Source organism: Malaya genurostris, chromosome 2, assembly GCF_030247185.1.
Source record: "Malaya genurostris strain Urasoe2022 chromosome 2, Malgen_1.1, whole genome shotgun sequence".
Taxonomy (NCBI): Eukaryota; Metazoa; Arthropoda; class Insecta; order Diptera; family Culicidae; genus Malaya; species Malaya genurostris.
The window spans coordinates 11,369,256-11,391,576 of NC_080571.1; the positions used below are offsets into that span (position 1 = coordinate 11,369,256).

Consider the following 22,321-nt stretch of genomic DNA (forward strand, 5'->3'; position numbering starts at 1 on the left):
AATGAAAGGTACTATGATCCCGTATGACATTTAATTTCATCAAATTAGTCATTCTTCTCCACTTGGTTCAAAACTGTTTCAATTTCAAGATCTTGTTAGTAGAATTTACCGGTTTTCGGTTCCGGAAGTAACTGCGAAAAATTATAGGAGAGAACACACATGGATTTATCTAAGATGACTAAGCCGATTTTCACAAATGATAGAATGGATTCAAATGAATGGTCCGAATCCGGTTTTTGGTTCCAAAAAAAAAACAGAGTTTTGAGAGCTCGAATCTAAAACAGTTATACACGTCTATGTTTCTTCGTTGATTTCTCTTGGAGTTGAAGAAATACTCGTCAGAGTCACGACACAGCGATTCTCGTAACGGGGCAATTGAAGGCGATTCCGTCAAGGCCGACGTGAACATGAACCCAAATTGTAACTCCATATTCAAGAATACAGCGTACTAGTGCACTGTAATGTTTCTTGAGACAATAAACATCGTAAACATTTGAGCAGAGGCAGACTGAGCTCGATCGCAAAAATGATGCTAACGTTTTCAACAGACAGAACTTTGGTATGCTCAGGCACTTCCTCTTTCCGTACTTCCAGTACAATTTTATGTACTACTATTATTGTCGTTTCGACTATCATGAAACTCTTGAAACCACTATCTCACGGTGAAATCTGCAGGGTCAACAGCCCCATAATATTCATCAAACTTTTTTGTCGTGAATACGACTTATTTGACTATGGGGCGCCTTTTCAAAATGTACCCTCTGAGAGAGTGATAAGTTTTTGATCGTGAATATCTCTTGTTGTATCTAGCGAATCAACATAATTTTTGCTACATGCCTTCGGAAATATGATCACAATTTTATGATAAAATTCTCAGTTGTGTCACATAATCTCAAATAATTCAAAATTAAACATTTCTGAAATGTTTGGTATAAAAGAGTATCAAAGAGGATAATCCATAAGGCGCGTTTGCCTTTCTCGTATTTTTAAAGCTCATAGCTCAGTGATCTGTGAAAGGATTTATATAATCTAACTACCAATAGAATCGAAATTTTTCAACTTAAACGTGTATAGCAAAAGCATTGAAGTATTTCAATAGTACACTATTGAAAAACCTGTCTCATTTGACCCATGTCAACACCAGCCAATCAGAACGCGTTCTGAGGAAGAGAACAAAATATCTGCTGCTGTACAACAAATCGTTCGAGAAAAATGTTCCGAACAGTACTAAATATCGTAGTGAGTTCCACAATTTGGTCCTTCTGAAAGGCAGTAATGAATCCCGTACAGCATCCTGATAGTTTCTTTCAATGAAATGCAACTCCGAAATGAAATAACCGACATTAAAATTCTATATGCTGCTATTTGTATAGTCATTAGGAAAAAGCTACAAACGAAAACACGTAAAAAGAAACCTCTTAACAAAAATTGGATCAGTTTGGATTCTATCGCCACTGCGAGCAGATGTATTGTGTGTCGTTTGCAAAGCTAGTTTCGTTTTCAACAACAGAACAACAGTCGAGGGCATCACACAAAATCAGCCGTTCTAAAGAACTGTTAGGATTTTTTCTTCGCAAATTGAAGGTAAATATCCTCAGTTTAGTGCAAATCTAGAGCAGTTTGATTAGATTTGTGCACTTTTCGCTGTGTGAAATTCACAGTAATCGAGATCAAGTGAAGCCTTCTTTGTTTTTGAGAAAAATGTGAAAAAGGGGAATGCTTGCATAATTCATACAATTGATCAACTAATTGATATTCGGAAGTGTTAAGGATCATGTCAGTTGTTTTCGTATTCACGACATCCAGTTATGTCTCTGACATTACCCATCCGCCTTTTTTGTTACTGTTTATGATATCGGTAGGGACCAGGGTCCCTCGGGCTCCCCTCTGGGTACGTGCCTGGTTTCTATACAACAGGTGCTCATAGATAATATTATTGGCTTCATAAGACTATAGAACAGATAGCGTCTATCATCTATCTGCGCGACAATAACATATTGATATGTCAGTTAACTATATCCATGCATGTCTTATCATTTTTAGGGCATGGAGTAAACCGATGCTCCAAAAAATACTTTAACCAAGAATTTTTTATATAAAGATTTTAACCGCATTTGGAGTCGGAAAGAGTGTCTCAGAAAATCTAAGCATGTTTTGAAACGTCTTTGTTGTTTCTAGATAGCGTTTAAACAGCTAATGATTAGAGGATATTATAGTTTACATTTCAATCTGTAAGTCTGGGAATCTCAAGTGCCCGTTGCTTGAAGGTTCAGCAAAATGCGAAGAATTCCTCCGGAATATCGACGGAGATCGTGCACAAATGGTGCAATATTCCCAACGTTTCACTGAGTCAGTTGGCGAAAATGGAAACTGTGAGCATCAGAGCAGTTTGTTACGCGAATTGTGATTTTGGTGAAGAGTTTACATTTCAGGACAAAGAAAAAATCTGAACATAAAACTGAATATGTGAACCAAAACCTGGAATAGAAAATCGTGCGGGCTAAAAAGAAACGTCTGACTGTTGATCATCAAATGAAGATCCGGAAAAGGCCGCCAGGTCAACGAGAACGATCACAAACGCGTGATTGGGTCCTTTAAATAGAAATCGAACGCATCAGTCTGATATGTGGCTAAAATGTTTCATGTGAGCAAGACTTCGCGGTAGAATACCAAAACTCGAGCTGGATTACGTACGTTCAAGGTTTAGAAGTCCCCAAACTGTGACGAAAAACAGATTACGGCCGCAGGAAGCCGTTCGGCCATAAGTTCACGAAATCACACTGCTGCGTAATGGATGACGAGACATATGTGAAGGTGATCTTTGACCAGATTCAAGGAAACCTGTACTGCCCATATTCGCATATCAGTCCTATATGAGTTCTGGTTACTTTTGAGTTAGCCCGACGGATAACGTCTACTTTTACCATCCTTTCAGAAATTGCAAAAAATAATTTAGGATTAGTTCAGTAAAATTTGAAAAAAATATCAAGTCGGATCTGTCCACGCATTAAAAAACACGTTTTAGTAACTAAAAAATGTACAGGTTGCATTAATATTTTTTCTGTCTACTTTACCAATATTTGGAGCTGACAGTGCACGTGCAGTTTAGATAATTTAAGATAAACTATCTTTGAACTACGATAATATCTTCCTTTAGAATCAAACGTATTGCTTCCATCTATACTCACAATTTCATCCTTCGAAGCAACAACTTTAGTAGAAAACCTTTTAGCCCTTTTGTCATAGCTTTGACCAAAATCAGATGTAGGCATATGCGAATATTTCAAATTGGAATTATCTCGAACGTACCGTACTGAACGAGAGATTTCAGAATATTTTTCTCGGTTGTTGATGGCATTGAAACCTACAAAGTCACTGTTTGAGCTGTCTTCCGTGGAAGTGTCTCCACCATACAATTTAACTGCAGCAAGACCTGACATAATATCACATACTTTATATCGAACGATTAAAGCTTTTACACGAATAGAAAATCAAACATTAGATTTTGCCACGTGCGGGAGAAGCATAGCATGCTATGATGGGACCGATATGCAAGTATCTTTTCGTTCCTTAACAAAAGTAGGAGAAGGTGTTCGATTACCGGCACCCCATCGTAATTTTTTTTCATAAAGCAGATAGATATTCTTTTTGTGCCGAATACCGAAGCAAACAGACGCTTGTACTTTTTGCTGAGTTCAAAACAAATTTTAATTGCTTTTTGCCTTTCTCATATAGAAAGGTTATACAATCACTATGAAAACCGACTTTTGAACCGAAGCCCGGATGGTCGAGTGGCATATACCATTTGGCTCAGTTCGTCAAGTACGCAAAACGTCTCTCTCTCTCTCTACTAAAACACCTTGGACATCTTGCCTTGATCCCCCCGGAACTAAGCTAAGCTCAATACTTCGGGGGAGGCTGTGCTCATGCACTTCTTCGTTTGGGAGAAAATGAGCTCCTGCTCTCTATATACATCTCGGCTGTGCTCATGCACTTCTTCATTTGGGAGAAAATGAGCTCCTGAGTTTCTATCTTTATCCCTCTCGATCCACCTTTGGCGCCACGACAGCCCAACGCCGCTACGTCGCGCCGCACTACTCAACTGATCCCCGACGATGGATCTAGCCTACACCGACTGAGAGTTTCCCCTTTTACGCCACGCAGGACACCCGAAGGAGTGCCGAGGTCTGCTCTGCGATTCCGGTTGGAGCATGGCGTCCGGTTCGCTGATGCCCCGACGACTCGAATCGGTGTTGTGGCGTCTGCTCGACTAGTCCCCGGTGATGGATCTAGCCTACACCGACAGAGAGTTCCCCGACGATGGAAGTTGTGTGTGTGTGTGTGTGTGTGTGTGTGTGTGTGTGTGTGTGTGTGTGTGTGTGTGTGTGTGTGTGTGTGTGTATGTATGTGTGTGTATGTGTGTATGTGTGTGTGTGTGTGTGTGTGTGTGTAACATTTTCTTGCACTCATTTTTCTCGGAGACAGCAGAGCCGATTTTCATATACTTAGATTCAAAAGAAAGGTCTTGTAACCCCACACAAAGTTCCTGAATTTTATTCGAATCCGACTTCCGGTCCCGGAATTACAGAAAATGAAAATAACTTTTCTCAGAGACGGTTGAACCGATTCTCACGAACTTAGATTCAAATGAAAACTATAATTGTCCCATACAAAGTTCCTGAATTTTATTTTGATCCGACTTCCGGTTCCGGAATTACAGGGTGATTAGTGAAAAAAATTCTTTCTTTACTTTTCTCAGAGATGGCGTGATCGATGTTTTACAATCTTGAATTCAAATGAATGTTCTCATAGTCCCAAATAAAACACCCAAATTTCATCCGGATCTGACTTCCGGTTCCGGAATTGTAGAGTAAAATGTGTTCAAAATTTGATACCGTCACTTAAACAGGCGAAACAAAAAACACAAAAAATTTTCTAAACTGGTCTCAAAACTACACAAACTGGTAGCCATTATCAGTAGGCAACTGAACAAACCGAGACACAATCCAAATCATCGACCAAGAGAGAATCAAGGTGAAGTCACCATCAGACAATGAAGACTTTTGTCCAAAACGCTTCCAAAAAGAAAAAAATCGTTTTTTTTACCTTTTTTTATATATATAAAAAATAGGTATAGAATTCGCTCAAACTTTAGAAAATTTTTCCGAGGCCCGGAGGGCCGAATGACATATACCAATCGATTCAGCTCGACGAACTGAGCAAATGTCCGTGTGTGTATGTGTGTGTGTGTATGTGTGTGTATGTGTGTGTGTCTGTATGTGTGTTGTCAACTAAGAGGTCGAGATCTCAGAGATGGCGGGACCGATTTTGATCAAACTAGTCGCAAATGAAAGGTCTCCCCGTCACCCAAAACGCTATTGAATGGTTTTGAGATCGGATGTTTACTTTCTGAGTTATTCGAAGTTTTTTTTTCAAAATTTTCAGTTTTTTGACAGTATCTGTCACAATTGACCTTGAAAACAGAGTATGTTTTTAGACTTATATTCCGCACGGAAATAGCTATCCAACAAGCCATAGATTGTTAAAATCCGTCCATTTTTAACGGAGATATCGAAATTTTTGTGTAAACGACTTTTCCCCCTGTTCCAGCAGTAAGAGTTTTGAGCGCTGTATGACAAAGAAATGCTTGGGAGCAACGGAAAACACGATTTTTTATACTGTTACATACAATTCTTTCTAAGTACCAAAAAGACTGTGTACAGCATTCTTTTCCATGACATTTAGCCTCCGACCGATTTTAGCACGGCTCGTTTTTGGCAACATAATCGTTCGAATATGACATATATAAACCAGATGATGGCAGAATTTTTTTAACTATATTGTTTTAAACTACTTACAGCAATAAATGCTGGAATAACATAACATCCATATACCATTCGAATCAGTTCATCGAGATCAGCAAATGCGTGTGTGACAAATAATTTCACTCAATTTTCTCGGAGAATTTCTTTTCTACAAATTCAGATTCATATGAAAAGTCGTATGCTCCCAAACAAAGTTCCTGAATTATGTTTGGTTCCGACCTCTGGTTCCGGAACTACAGGATGATATGTGAAACGAAATCAAAATTGTGTAACTCATTCTTCTCGTAGATGGCTGAACCGATCTAAGATTCAAATGAAATCTAAGAATCATCTAAGATTCAAATGAAAAGTTTCAAGATTCTATAAAACATCTTGCTCTTCAGTCAGATCCAACTTCCGGTTTCGGAGATACAGGGTGATTGGTATAAAAATGTCTGTTCCACATAAATTAATCAGGTTTATCGGGTTAGCAGATTTGGATAGTCAATAAAAAAATGAACTTCTTTCAGTTTTAGTGGTATTCAGTTTTCGATTCAGAAGGCACCTAAAAATTTAATTTGTGCTATGATTTCTCAAAGATGTCTTCACTGATTGTCGAATATTTTGAAACAAATGTAAACTATACAGCTACTCAGGTGAATTCGGGATTGATGCAAAAACACATGCGGATTGATAAAAAAAGGTATCATCTCACTGCTAGGTGGATTAAACACGTTTTTCTTTGAATAACTGCTGTCTTTACTATTTTTCCATTTTTAGTGGAATTGCTTAGGGTGCTGGTAGCCGAAAACATTTTTTTTAAATGGCCAAAATTTATAGCTTATTTTGTTTATTTTTTGGGAGCAGGGAAAAGCCCGATGGAGATGAAATTTGGCAATCTCTCTCCAGCAGGCATAAAACCTCCTCATCTTTCGTATCAACAGATTACAATGATCCAACAGATACAATGAGGCTTAACACTAACAATAACAACTAATAATTAAAACTAAACCTATAACCCTATATCTAGTTGATGACACCAAGCACTACAGGGAAGCAATAGTGTTCTTGCTTCAACTGGCGGAGAAAAAGGGATAGGTAAATGGATGATGAAGGTAGGTGGAGGGGGTGGAAAGTAAGCGTGGTCGAACAACGGGGTTAGAATCGGCATGTAGATCTAATTAGTGATCGAAAAGATGGTGGAAGACGGAGGAAAGAAGGAAGTGCGAGCGGGTTAGTATTTGCAAGCGAATCTGATTAGTTTCCAATAGAAATAAAGAAGACGAAGAAAATGAGAGGGGAAGCGTAAGGGTTAGTATCAGTGAGCGAATCTGATTAGTTTCCAACGGTGATGGGAGAAAGACCTAGTGATGGTTGAACAAAAATAGAAACGGTTACAGACAAATCTTGATCCAAAGTTAATCTGACAAGTGGCAATGAAACAATCGTTTGATCATATTTCGAGATAGATGAAAGTCGAAAACATTGGAGCAGCCATTGAATGTCGTGCACATACTGGAAAATGGTTAATTGTAACCATAATTTGTTCTTGCAATAGGTAAACTCAAGAAACGATGAGAGCGTAGATTACGTCGATGAATGTCCAGATTAATCAATTGCAGAAGTTCGGGACAATCGATACGTGATTGTCATAAATCAGCAACAAAAACGGCTTTGGAGACATCCCTACGAAAAGATAGCAGATCCAGGTCAATAAGCTTACAACGATCTTTGTAGCTAGGAAGATTAGTGGGATCCCTCCAAGGTAAATTGCGCAGAGCGAATCTAACAAATTTACGCTGGATAGCTTCGATGCGTGCAATGTCGATTTGATAGTGAGGTGCCCAGACAACAGCTGCATATTCTAGCGTCGAACGGATAAGAGCACAATATAATGCCTTAAGACAGTATACATTAGTAAAGCTCTTGGTAACACGAAAGACGAAACCCAAGAGCTTGGAGGCCTTTGAAATCACATAATCGATGTGACTTTTGAAGTCCAGCTTGGAATCAAGAATGATACCCAAACTGATATGCAAGTATGGGCAGTGTATGTGACTGTCAATGATAAGTGTGATGTCCCCGAGAACCTCCGGACACAGAAGATGTCGAAGTTCAGCAAGAATATTTTATTTTGGCAAGCGATTTGTATTTATACTTGTGACTGTCAATGATAAGTGTGATGTCCCCGAGAACCTCCGGACGCAGAAGATGTCGAAGTTCAGCAAGAATATTTTAACTTGGCAAGCGATTTGTATTTATACTTGTGACTGTCAATGATAAGTGTGATGTCCCCGAGAACCTCCGGACGCAGAAGATGTCGAAGTTCAGCAAGAATATTTTAATTTGGCAAGCGATTTGTATTTATACTTGTGACTGTCAATGATAAGTGTGATGTCCCCGAGAACCTCCGGACACAGAAGATGTCGAAGTTCAGCAAGAATATTTTAATTTGGCAAGCGATTTGTACTTTCGGAAAACGAAATACCTTTCGCTACCATCAATGGACAGATGTATTTGAAAGAGTGTCTCCAGAAGCGACTTCTCTCTCTCTCAAGGCTCACGGCAGTCATTCTACTACAGGACGTGCTGGAATGGTTTAATGCGAATGATGTAGAAAAAACCAGCGATGTCTAAACTACTATTCTTCTCATGCATCTACAGATTTCTGTCTTCGTTACAGATTTGCGAATTGATCTTCTTCGTATTAAGTATTTCCATTTGTCGCTCGGAAGCGAACATATATTGAATATTAGCTTTTTTCGCGTATCTAATCGACTCCAATCTCTCATTTTCGTGAAAGTTAGGTCGATTGGAATGTAAAAAATGACCTGACAATGTAAACTAGCAGTAGAATATTAAAAAAAAGAATTATCACAACATTTGTGTTGATTCAAAATGACAAGAAAATGTTTCAACCCCAAGAAGTTAATTTAACATTTACTGGGAAAATTTCAAAAAACGACAGTAAAACCAGGAATGACACTAACACGATCCAAAAATGTTCAACATCAGTCAAATATTTTTCGAAGGAACACATTTTTGTTCGTACTTAACAATTTCAATACTGACTGTGGTTGTATAAAATTAATCGTAAGCTATGACAAGATCGATCATCGCCCTTGGCTTGGACTTCGGAATGTTTCGGAACAATATATCATAAAGTAGACTTTCCCTCGTACAGGTTTGTATTCACTCAATGAATTGTTATACTACTAATTATTTTTTGCCTGTATACAACTGTGTGTGTGTGTGCTCAATAGCATTTTTTTGATCTAGTGCGTATGCTTCAAAACGATTCGTTTGATCTGTAATTTAGCTTCGCTGACGTTTATATCAATATTATACATTTTGTAACATTTCATATATCTCTTTTTGCAGAAAAGCATCATCGGTAATAGTACATTAAACTTTTCATATGATTTATCTTTCAGTATGTGAGAATTGTGAATGAAGTATTGTATATCCCGTAAATTAACATCTATCGACAATAATTTTTTTTCCAAGCAACCCTCATTTATTTAAAATTCGTAGGATAAAATAATGCCTTAAATAATAATGATATTAACACATGATAGAAAAAAAATGAGACAAACGGTAGAACGAATAGTTTATAAATAGTGAAATAAAAAAGTAATAACAGAACTTACATGGGACGAGGTATAACAGTACGGCGACTCTAGTTGGTAGCTGTGGTAGCTTTGCAAGTCCCCCGGTCGGAGTTGCTGTTGGCGCTAGCGCTGCAAGACGTGCTGGTAATTGAGTTGTTGTGTTTGCAGTTCTCCAAGCTAGTTGATAAGCCACTTGCTGCGGGTGTACCGAGGGAACTCATCAGTGCAACCGCAACGGTGTTATTGTTTGCTTCTTGGATAACCGCCGGTAATGATGATCCGTTGTGCTGCTTGGTAGCTAATAAAACACTTCCATTCATGCAACCGCTATGTTGGCTGCTGATACTGCTATTATTTACAATTACGCTACCACTCGTTGTTGGTTGAAGACTGCTGTTCTGAAAGTGTCAATGATTCAAATTGTTATGTTATGGTCTGTTTCGAAATTGCACAAGTCGACCACCTACAGAAATTTTTCCACCGACATTTTGGTAGCAAGGACCACATAATCGAACCGGTTGAAAAAGTTTCTCATCCGGCAGTGGTGCCCAATACTCCGAACAATCGGCACAGAATATTTGTCCACAAGAGCGGCAGTGATGCTTTCGCCGTCCTAGCCAAAACTCGATCTGACACGTCGTACACCGTGATACGGCGTGGTCTGGTACCCACAGAACGCTACTGGTAATTTGCTGGGATGAATTCGCTCCTGAGGACGGGGCACTGCGGTCGTCTACTGCCTCCCAGGAACAGTTCGATGCATTTTCTATGATCGAATCGACCATGGATGTCTGAAAGATAGAAGTTGGTAGATGTTTGTTAGTTCGCTGGATGTAAACATATTTCATTTACAAAATGTTGACGTGCCATAAACGGAAACAGTCTCGGTTTGTTACGATAATACTCCTAGAAATGTACGGTTAGTTAACCCGGAATCATGCTTTTACTTGTGTTCATTTCAAACATTTTGCCTATTCCTACTTTCCAATAAGAATAAATCATTGGATAATGACTGTAACAACATAGGCTATCTACTTATACTAATGGCCGTTATATTCGTATATATCCAAATTACATGTTTTGTATACCAGTCATTTTCAAGCAAATTTTTATCTTCATTAAAATCAGTTTAGGTGGATTTCGAACCGAACAGTATGAGCAGTTTCAAAAATATGCTATTTTAAACTGACAGCTTGTATGAAATATTCCTTTCTAGCTTGAATACAATCTCATTGATTCTCATCGTATGCTCGCTGCTATCAGCGGCAGTGAGTAGGTAACTTGTCGAGAAGCAAGAATTTACGACAAACTGCTCGAAGCAACTGATGTGCTAAGATTTCCATCTCTCTCACAGCCTCGATAGCGCAGTCGGTAGCGCGTAAGTCTCATAATCTTAAGGTCGTGAGTTCGATCCTCACTCGGGGCATATCTTTTTTTTTATACCTTGATTTACATTTTGTTAGTCACAAGAGTTTTCTACTACTTTGACAAGCATTTTTTTTTCGCTGCGAAAATATTTTAACCTTAAAAGCTTACTCCACACTATTCATAAATATAAAGCACCCACACAAACATAAAACAACTAACCACCGAATCGTTATGGCCACAAATGGTGTTCCCGTCGTAACGGTTGCCACGTTTCCGTTTGACTTTTTCGAGTAGCTTGCGGATAATGATACAGACGCGATCATTACGGCTAATAGTACCCCGATAGAGTTGCCAGTGGTTTCTAAGCATTTGAAAAGTATCCTTACGGTCAATACCCTCATCTTCGAAGGCATCTGTTCCCTTCCTATTCGTAAGAGATTTCGTCGTCATCATCATCATCATTGTCGTCATTATGCGTGTGTCATAATGGTTCATTCTAACTAGTTCAAGGTCAGTTGCACTACCGATCAAACCTGACTCTAGCCGAAAGTCGTCATCACACTCACCACGGATAACGTAAACCTAGTGATAACGATAATACAACTACCGATTATAATAGAGTGTGCTGGATAGAAAGATCGAACAGTGAAAGTAGTTGAGTTGAATGAAGTGAAGAATAAACGAAAAACCGAAGAACCAAACAAGAAAGTAGTTAGTGTTAGTATAGAATAAAAGATAGAAACTAGATGAGAAAAGAGCTTCTTTCTGTTTATTGCAGTAAAATCGTTAGTAAGCTTCCTAGACTTTGGCAGTGTGAACTTCAGAACTATTCGATCAACATTTAGCAAGAATTCTCACATACCGGATCATCGTTACCGTACTGCTGGTTGTTACAGTTGTGACAGGTTTTCTTCAGCAAAGCCAACCGAGTAGCGTACAGTTCTCGCTGTAAAGCCTCTTCGCGGAGCTGAAAAAATAGGAGAGGTTTAGTGAATCGTAAATCGCAGCGCAAAAAAGGCCTCTGCTTACCCTGTGCTCGTAGACGATCTGCTGCAACCGCAGGTTTTGCTCCGATAGAGCATGGGCCAAGCCATCGGGACAAGAAAGGGCGGCTACCGGCGGACGCTCGGATGAAAACGGTACGCTCGGTGGTGTCAGTGGCAGTGAGCGGGCACCCGGCGTCGAGAAGCGAGAATTTGTGGCACTTGGGGATATACTGGAACAAGGTGAAAACATTGAAGATATTCGGTATTTGCAACGATTTGTCGAGGTTTGGATTACACCTACCTTCCATTAGTTGGTTTGTTGGGGCTCATATCGTTTTTCGAATTGGATGAGTTACGTCTTCGTCGTTGATTTTGTGGTTGATGATGCGGCGCCGACAGAGGTGCCTGTTGATGTTGTAGTTGAATCTGTTGACTGCCTGCAGTGTAGCTCATCTGACTATGATGATTATGGTGGTGATATTGGTAAAGACCATACACAGGCTGAGAGTACATTGTTGGGCCGGTTTCAGTCGGGTGCTTCCCGTTGATTTCCAACTGTTGGAACTGTGGCTGGATGATGATACTCTCGTCCATCGGGTTTAAGCTTTTCATTCTCTTACTCTCTGAACCATTTGCTAGTGCTGGTGGTTTAATCGGCGTGGAATTGGTAATAGTACGAGCTCCAACGGTTTGCGCATCTGGGATAACAATTTTTAGTCGACTATCGACCTGCTCTTTTGGTATAGAATTTTGATTAGTTTCGTTCTTGGTTAAACCATGATTGTAATTTTTCTAGAAATAAACAACAATATTAAGCGTTAGTAAAAACCAAACTAAACGTAAACAAGCCATTTATCCTTACCCTATCATAATCTTTACTATCACTAAATAGATCACATCCGTTACTATCACCAGTCTGGGAGGCAGCAATAGTACTTGCCGTAAAATCGCTTCCATTACTAACATTCAAGTCTTTGTGTTGGTCATGTCTACCGTTGCTACTAGCTACTAGATTCAAACTAATACTATCGTCCAGGTTGACGCTTGTCGTGACGCCATCGGCAAAACTGCCGTTGTCCGCAGAGTCTATCGCAGGGTTCGGTGCCGCACCGGATTCCGACAGGTCCACACAGTCGGATTCCAGGCTACCTTCGCTGAGCTTGTTGATACGTTTCGGCGACGGATACTGATCCAGAGGAACCAACGTGTCGGTACTAGTTTCGACCGAACCATGCCACAGGTTTGTACTGGTGTGCTGCGGCGATGGCGCTACCGTCGGTGGCGAAGGGGATTTTCCTAAACAAAACAACAACAAAAAAATATGAATGGATGCAAAAGATTAGAACCAAATCGACGGGATGTTTACTTTTGCAGTAGACATCAGTGAACTTTAAAATTTCGATTATTTGTTGGCGCCGTGTTGTGGAACGTTCTGGTCATTAACGGGTTTGATAACGTTGCCTAACAATGTCAGCAAGGCCAAGGCTGCATGACTTCTATTACTACCCTAATTAAAATGTGTATTATCGCAACATAAGCACCTAGTCTGGAGCGGTATAGTGTTTGTATTTTTGGTTATGAAATATTAATTATTAAGCTGGTTCTGGGAAATGTATAGCAGTTAATAAACCCAGCGGTCCAACTTTCGCTGTGCGTACGACAGGTGAGTATGCACAAATACGGGTTTCCCAATAAATTGACGCGATTGATCACAGAAACGATGTATCTGAGTCCCTACCACAAAGAGGGTTATGTCCCATGTCAGCTGTTTAAGATCACGTTGTAAGGTATGATTAGAAGAGCGACAAGATTGGTACGTTATTCCGAAAGTTCCTTCAGCTTTTTAACTTCGCAGGTGTCATTGATATTGAGGCATGTAACTTTGAGATGATGATTAAAACATACATCGGACTGAAAGCTGAAGATCGGCGAATCGAAGTGACTAAAAGTGCAATGAAAGCAAAATATATGAAAGAAAGAGCTTCTAAAGAAGATACACTGCGCCTCTCACCACGAATATTGATGGAGGGCGACGATATCAAGCTGGTTGACGAATTCGAGTATTTGGGCTCACTCATATCGTGCATACTTTGATCTCACCCACCCACCCACACACCCCGATCGAAAATAAAAACGCAACCGCACTAAATTGACCATCTACACTCGATAGCTGGTTGTTTTTTATGATAACGAGGCCAGAACAACGTTGGCAGAGAATAAACAGGCTTTTAAAGTTTTCGGGAGTAAGCTGCTTCGAACTGACTATAGTGAAATGTACATGAAGGACGGCATGTGGAGAAATCACGTAACCAGATACCCAGGACAACGTAACCTACGTAAAGATGGACTTTGAGAAACTTCCCAGGAAAAAGTTACATGAATCCATGACTTGACTAATTCAACTTTTTGCTGGAAAATAATCTAATTTTTTTCTTGATTTGGCAAGCATTTTGAAACTAAAGGCAAAAAACTGTTTATGTGCATACGCTTTTTAGCTTTTGCGTAACGTGACCTTAATACGTCTTCTTAATCTTGATATGACCGAAATTGAAGACAATTAGTTGGGTTAATTTTTTATTTGATGAAATGCACCAGCTAGTCAAATTGGCAGAAGGCGTTTTTTTCAGATACGACCCTGTAAAGTTTTGGCACAATTTGACTAGCTGGTGGATTTCATCAAATTGGAACCTATATGTCTTAAATTTCGATCGCTCGAAATATATTAAGATCATGTTTAGCAAAAGCTCAAAACGATTGGAAATGTCAATCGGGATACTATAGAATAGAGATGGTCGGGTAAGCTTTTTTTGTAAACCCGAACCCAACTCGTACCCGATCGAAAATAAAAAACTTTTACCTGTATCCGACCCGTACCAGAAAATAACATTTCTTCGAAACTTCTACCCAACCTGTACCCGAAAAAAAAAATCTTCACCCGAAAATCGGACCCCAACTAAATTTTTGAACTCAAACCCGACCCGTTGAAAATGAAAAAATAGTCTCTTCGAGAAGAATAGGTACATTGATGAATAATATCGATGTTTGGAAAAAAAAAGTTGTTTTCTTTGCCAGATTGGGAAGCTTAGGTTATCTTGAGGTACGTAAGATTTCCGATATCTAAATTTTTCTTGAGTCAGATGCAGAGCTTAAAATTGTCACGCAATTTAAATGAATCCAAGCGAATAGCATCACTTTTTTCATTAACTTATTCGTGAATGATTGTCTACAAAGCAAACGAAGAGAGACGAAGCATTTTCGTCTCTCATTGCAACAAAAGAGAGTTTTTATGCCAACGTTACTCGTTCCCCTACGACAAGAAGAAACCATAATAATGTCTGCAGGGAGAATAAGTCGAATTTCCTTTCTCATTCTTTCATAGATATAATAAAAATCAGTGACATTTGGCTATGAAGAGTGTCTAAAATATGATAAATCGAAGTAATTACATCCAAGAACCTCTTTGGGAACCAAAAATACTATGGATACGTGCACCAACAGGTAAAAGTAACTGTGAATTAATTTATGTCATTATCGATTCTCGAAGCTTCGGTTGAATATCAACACTGCACAGTATACGATTTTCACTGAAAACCGAAAGTGATTTTGAAACCACTATTTCAATCTTGTCGTTGACTAGACATGGATCTCGTTCTCATAGTTTGCGAGCGGTGCTAAGAGTGATATTTCTTATCATTTTCGTCTATTTTGAGTCAATAGAAATTACTTTTATTAGCTCTGGTCAGATGTCTTAGAAATATTTAAAGCGTCGAGATCAGAAGCATTGTTTTTGAAATTAACTCTGTAAGATTAAGGAGTTAGGAGTTTGAAGTGACAGCTTTCAGAGAAAATTCCTAATAGTCATTATTAATAGTATACAAACGTCTCTTAAATCATTTCGAACCATAATTTACATTGGGTATGAAATATTTTATTTCAAACTTGAATTTCATCTCAAATTGAAAATTCCAGACACTTTCCAAGACATCAAATTAATCAGAAATGAATATTCGATTTTCGAAACTTCATGTACCTCTACGGTGATCTTCCAAAATTGATAATTTTCAACATTTTTCCAAAACTCATCCGATAAATTTTACAATGGGACTTTTCTTGAGGTCCTTGTTGCAACTACCACTTTCGATGGTTCGCCCATTTCCCATACAACCCTACCACTCAGTAGCGTGGTATTGTTATGTATTTTATTTAAATAAAATAAATAAAAACGTATTTTAGATCTCATTGTTACACTTTTTTCTGTTGAAAAGCCCCTATTTTCTTACACTCCAGTGAGAGCTGAGGGATGTTAGGTTCACAAATCGCGTTTTCGTTTATTTTATTTGTCCATCACTGTTGTTGGTTTTTCAAAAGTTATGGTTTTATTGTCTTCTTATCGTTTCATCGGTTACAACTTGTTGCATTTTATCGATATATTTTGGTTGGTTGATTTATGAAAAAAAAAATTTGATTTCGAAATAACACCAGATCTCGAGGTTCATGCCTTTTCAAGAGATCCGGTTAAAAAAAACATTTTTCGTGATCTCGAAAATTTCATGTTGTTGGCATCTTGCACCATCAGACACAAATCTACAAATAACAAATAACTAGGGGAACGTGTCACTTGAGCCAATTAGTTCGGATTCCTGATTCTTGCACCATAGTGGGAGTACGTGAAATTAGCGAAATCGAACTTTTTTTGCACCAGATGTCTTAAATTCTGGTTTCGAATTGGCATGAGACTGAAGCTTTCACATTCCAAGTATAAATCATGAATCGACATGATTTAAGAGACGTTTGAATAATATTGTAAACAATTTGCAATTTGATCACAAACAATAATTCAAGCCCCAGTCTTAGCTCAATCTCAATATTTCACCGCACAAACCACTTTCCCGTGTCCGATTCGGCTCAAATTCCGTATAGGAACTTTTTGTGAGGTGGGAACTACCGCTTTAAGAAATTTTAGATGACCATTTTTTTTATTGGCAATCCAGTATTCATGTTATTAGTACTTTTATTATTCCCAGACGTATTCAGATTGTTTGGAGGATTGAAAATGTATGTTTCGCAAATTTCTCACCAGAGGCTAACCGTAGTGTGCAGGTTGCTAACAGAATTAACTGATTTTTGTGGGAAACTAACCATTTCTATGGACTACCGTTCTGACTGAAGATCACGTAAGAAGAATGAGCTTCTTAAAGCTAATGGGTAACTCTACTAGGATTCTTCCCTCTTGATGTAATCAACTTTGATCGAATTAGTATCAGAATCCAACATAGGAAACAGCATATTATCGTATATAACGACACCGAACGAGATCATCAATCAATTTAAAAAAAACCACTCGCGGTGACTTTACAGAGCAACGACTTCATTGTAGCAATAAATAAAAAAAACGTACCGTATTTACTTGGGTTTCAGGATCAAGTGACAAGCAACAATGTGTAACTAACCACCCAACAACGGAAACTAGTGAATGCAGTGCTCCTGTTTCAAAAGCACCTTCACCATCTAACCAACTATCAACTGCAATCAATGTACAAAGCGCATCTACAGCGACTGCAAATGAACCCAAGACTACGATCAACAATGGAAACAAGGAAACGGAAACCACTCACAATTCCAACGATGTAGCAATGGATGATATGAGCAACGGAAAAAATGACCTCCAATCTTCGCTAGAAGGAAATGGAAGCTCCTCTCCCCCTAGAAGAAGGGTGACAACGAGATCCAACAATAAACAAATTATATTGTGTAACAAAAACATGGGTAAATCGGCCTCGTAAAGCTATACGCAAATTGGCCTGAATAAAAATTTTTATAAATAAAAAAAAAACAATGTGTAACTGACACAATGTGCTATCTTTCTTATCAGTATGTGTGATTTATCAAAACTGCATGAAAATTGCTAAAGTGGGTTCGGCTTCTCTAGTTTGCTTCGCAATATTTAACAATCCACGGGAAGTTTATATCCAAAGTTTCACGCTCGATTTAATTTCCATGAATTCTGGGGAACGAAGCTAATAACTCAGAGTAATCGTCAGTCACGAGAGATCACAGTCCACGTATAAGAGTGTGGTATTGACCATTCTACGACCACTACCGAGTTGTTTGTTCGGAAATACACGTATCAATTCTAATATTCTTCGAAAGTTAATCGTGAAGGAAGGTTGCCGATTTGAGCCCTGTCTAAGAGGAAATTCGTTCTCACTATTCATTTTCGCTATATTTTTCAACCAGTTCTAGTTCTAGTATCTTTTTTTTATAGTGTCCTGGCCCATTCCACCTTTAACGTGGTCAGGACGGATGGTGTCCAACTGACTCACTCTTCTGCTTTGAAAAGTATCTTCTTAATCTTTGTGCAGACCAGAGCTAATAGAAGTCATTTTCATTGACTCAAAATAGACGAAAATGACGAGAAATTATTGTCACTCTCAGCTTCGCTTGCAAACTATGAGAACGAAATCCATATCCAGTCAATGACATAAGCGGAACAGCAGTTTCAAAATTGTGTTCTTTCTTTCATTTGCGCTTTCAGTCATTTGCGGTTTTCAGTGAAAACCCTATAGCTGCCCTTACACGTGACAATATTATTGTCAATCCAAAGTATTGTCAATACCATCAATCCAATTGGTTTGATAACTAGAGTCCGTGTTTTTCGAGAAATTCATGTGTTTGGTGCTTTAAATATTGCAAATGAATATTTAAATATTGAGAGAAGAGGCCATTGCACATATTTAACAGTTTCTCTCTGGAGAGAAAGTATTGTCGGAATGATGGGCAGTTTTGATTTTTTGACAATATTTTCGTCAATCCAATGAAGTTTTCATTACACAATCAAAAGTATTGTCAATACTCCTTGTATTGACAATAATATTGTCTCGTGTAAGGGCCGCTTAAGGGCCGCTTATAGTATGCAGTGTCGGTATTCAACCAAAACTTTGACAATAGCAGCCCTTACACGTGACAATAGTATTGTCAATCCAAAGTATTGTCAATACCGTCAATCCAATTGGCTTGGGAACTTGAGTCCGCATTTTTTGAGAAAATCAAGCGTTTGGAGCTTCAAATATTGCAAATGAATATTACAATATTGAGAGAAAAGGCCATTGCACATATTTAACAGTTTCTCTCTGGAGAGTAAAGCGGCCCTTACACGAGACAATATTATTGTCAATACAAGGAGTATTGACAATACTTTTGATCGTGTAGTGGAAACTTCATTGGATTGAAGAAAATATTGTCAAAAAATCAAAACCGCTCATCAATCCGACAATACTTTCTCTTAAGAGAGAAACTGTTAAATATGTGCAATGACCTCTTCTCTCAATATTTTAATATTCATTTGCAATATTTAAAGTGCCAAACGCTTGAATTTTTCGAAAAACTCGGACTCAAGTTACCACGCCAATTGGATTGATGGTATTGACAATACTTTGGATTGACAATAATATTGTCACGTGTAAGGGCCGCTTAAGTATTGTCGGATTAATGAGCAGTTTTGATTTTTCGACAATATTTTCGTCAATCCAATGAAGTTTCCATTACACGATCAAAAGTATTGTCAATACTCCTTGTATTGACAATAATATTGTCTCGTGTAAAGCGGCCCAATCGAAAATGATAGAAAAAGGTTTCACAATAACTTTTACCTGTTGGTGCTCGAATCTGTAGTAGTTTAGGTTTCCAAAGACGTTCTGGGATGTAATTACTTCGATTTGTCAAATTTTAGTCACTCTTTATTGCCAAACGTCACCGATTTTTAATACATCGATGAAAGAATGAGAATCGAAATTCTGCTCATTCTCCCTACAGACGTTAGTTTGGTTTCGTTTTGTCAATTATACTCTCTCATTTTTTCGATGAGAAACGAAAATGCTTTGTTTCTCTTCGTTTGTTCTGGTGGCGGTCATTTATGAATGAGACAGTAAAACATTGTAAATGATACTGTTGGAATGGTTTCTTTCATTGAGAATGCGTGACAATTTTAAGCTCTGGTGCATCTTCAACAACTGACAACGATACCGATATTTGAAAGAAAAATAAAACCAAAAGAGGCAAAACAGTCCGAACAACAACAACAACGAAGAAATGAACGATGTGAAGAGTAATTCATTTCGCCTTTCAACTTGATAATACCGAGAATGACTATCGTCTGAGAAAAAGTGTAACAACGAAACCCAATAAAATAGTTTTATTGATTTTATTGACATACAAAGTAGAAAATTGGCAGAACCTGTATAGCTCGGATCATAACACGTGTCAAATAAATGCATAAATCATGATTACTTGAACAGATGGTTTCTTTTTCAATGACCACATTCAACGATGCGAACTGACATTTTCTTAGATAGAATATTTACTTTATAGGCGCTATCATCAACAGAATAGTTTATAGCACATTCGGACTTAGAATCCTTACCGCATTATCCTGTCTTGAAAATTTCGATACCAGAACACTTATTTTTGACGATTTGTGAGGATTGTTTCTTTCATGGCAGTTTTGTTTTCTGTGCGATATGTTCTTTTATTTTGAATTTTCTGATTACATTCAGATATTTGTCGAAGTATTTTTTGGTGCATCAGTAAATGACAGTTGTCACTACAGTTAAAATGCAAGGAAATCCCCATCCGTTCGATGTATAGTGAACGTAAAATGAGATTCTTCCTTTGTTCATGTTAATTCCATAAACCAATCTAACGCGACAGAAATAGACAATAATCGGGCAATTTGCGCAATTTCTCCTAAGAGCACAGCCATACAGAGCTCTTATCAACCCAAACTATAACATTACCATTAGCACAAGTGTTGGGTCAAAAAGTCATCGCTTTGTTTTGCTTCGCAGTGCTCAGAACAGTGTGTAGGAATTGTTTAGTCAAGAGAACTTTTTTTCCCGGTACTTGTTCGATTCTGTGAAAAGCCAGGACCGGACATTCATATCGGAAACTTGGCAGACCGTTCCACAACCACAACCATCGGCCTAGATATGCCGTCGAAGAAAATGTTTGATAAATTTTAAAACATTGTCCAAATTACCGCTCAAGTCTACACTCTCCATCATATCAGTCGAACCGAGACCGATCGCGTCGGAAGCGGGAATCGGTTTGGCGCCCCGGACGACATTGTGTCGCCCATCGACGACGTCATCGAGATAGCTCTCGATTTTGACAATCCGCGACGTGTTCTCGTCGATCTCCACCAGATGATGATGCCTCTGGCTCGCCGGAGGTGGAGTGCTCGACTGAGGAACGACCGTTCTTGTGGGCTGTTCAGGAACAATTGGCTTAAAATTGTAGCTATCACTATTTCCATTAATAAAAAGACTAGACGTATTAATTTCGCTGGTGATCGCCGAGCACTGCCGGTCGATCGCTTCCCGTTTTGTATTTTTGATGTTGTGTTCCAGTTCCTCGTCGGACTGGTTTAGCTCCTGAGTTAAACTTTGCAGCTTCTGGGTCGTGTGCTGAATCATGGCCAGCGAGCTCGTGTGGTGATCAATCAGATCGGGTGAAATTTCCCGATCCGAGGACATGTTGGAATCGATCGAGTTCTCCGCGGATAGGTTTAACGATCCGGCAAGAATACTATGGAAGATAGAAACGTGGTTTAAGCATTTTTTTTTATTCAGAAAACCAATAGAATTTGGTGGAACTTACCTCGAATCGACTGTCATGTTGGGATCGCTCGATCTTCTGGTCAGTCCTCCTGCGTTCACTCCGGTCATAAGATCACCGTAGGAGCGCGTTTTGGTCATTGAGCCGTTAAGTTCCTGCCCGCTGACACCGTCGCCATTCGCCGGATAGTCGGCCGAGCTTTGATTTCCACCCCAACTGCCCAGGTAAACTTCAGTCCATAGTCTCAAATCTCGTACGCTGTGTGCAGGCCACAGAACTCGTTCCCGGTTCGGCACATATAAATGATTCTTGTACATTGGTCCAGAGATGAAAGGCCAAACGGAAAAGGTTCGATCTGGAACACTGTTTTCCAGCCGTTCTTTCACGGTGTTGCACAGGAACGATCCGAATAAGCACGAATGGGAATGCTGAGCCAGTTTGATCTGATAGGAAGATAATAAGATTAAAATTTTTATCATTTTCCTCTGTTGAAAGAACCTACCAGATAACCCATGTCGAACTCAAAACTGCATGGAAATTGTTGGTGGATTTGATGAACACAATCCAACCATTGAAGGAATACCGGGCACCGTTCATTAGTTTCATCCGATCCCGGTCCATGCCCACAACGGTCGGCAAACTTGTGTCCAAAACTAAGCCATTCCCGTTCCACCAATACCCGAAAGCCTTCGATGGTACGGTAGTATGGATCCAGGCAAAGTTGAGCAGTTGCTACAATTTGAGGAGTACGATCCCATCCGTCGGAACAATGTACCAGTACGGGACGCCCACTTCTTTCGATGGCATGACATACGACCATCGATGCCGCCAGTAGTCCGGACATGTGTTGTAGCCACATCGTGCGCTCCAAAAGACTCAACCAGCTGTAAATTCGATAGATGTTAGTAGTGATAAAATTTTTTCGTCGAACATGACAGGG

General features: G+C 39.0%; 1 protein-coding gene and 1 non-coding gene across 8 annotated transcripts in view; one reads left to right on the plus strand and one right to left on the minus strand.

Annotated features, from left to right (window-relative positions):
- Window positions 1-8,982: 8,982 nt before the first annotated feature.
- The window catches only part of LOC131433097 (myotubularin-related protein 3), a 71,018-nt gene continuing 57,679 nt past the window's right edge, over window positions 8,983-22,321 (minus strand). For 5 of the 7 annotated variants that reach the window (XM_058599898.1, XM_058599896.1, XM_058599900.1 and 2 more), the window contains 10 exons: window positions 21,884-22,265; window positions 21,424-21,824; window positions 20,804-21,351; window positions 12,632-13,065; window positions 12,071-12,561; window positions 11,813-11,999; window positions 11,646-11,750; window positions 11,003-11,365; window positions 9,883-10,206; window positions 9,398-9,813 (listed from right to left, as the gene is read on the minus strand). In XM_058599898.1, the coding sequence (XP_058455881.1) occupies window positions 9,484-9,813; window positions 9,883-10,206; window positions 11,003-11,365; window positions 11,646-11,750; window positions 11,813-11,999; window positions 12,071-12,561; window positions 12,632-13,065; window positions 20,804-21,351; window positions 21,424-21,824; window positions 21,884-22,265 (3,565 nt within the window). In that variant the 3' untranslated portion in view covers window positions 9,398-9,483. Of the gene's footprint in view, window positions 9,352-9,397; window positions 9,814-9,882; window positions 10,207-11,002; window positions 11,366-11,645; window positions 11,751-11,812; window positions 12,000-12,070; window positions 12,562-12,631; window positions 13,066-20,803; window positions 21,352-21,423; window positions 21,825-21,883; window positions 22,266-22,321 lie in introns of those variants that run through there. The other 2 variants (XM_058599895.1, XM_058599901.1) reach the window with 2 other exon arrangements.
- On the plus strand, window positions 10,769-10,841 carry Trnam-cau (transfer RNA methionine (anticodon CAU)). Its single transcript has one exon. It is a non-coding gene; the product is annotated as a tRNA-Met (tRNA).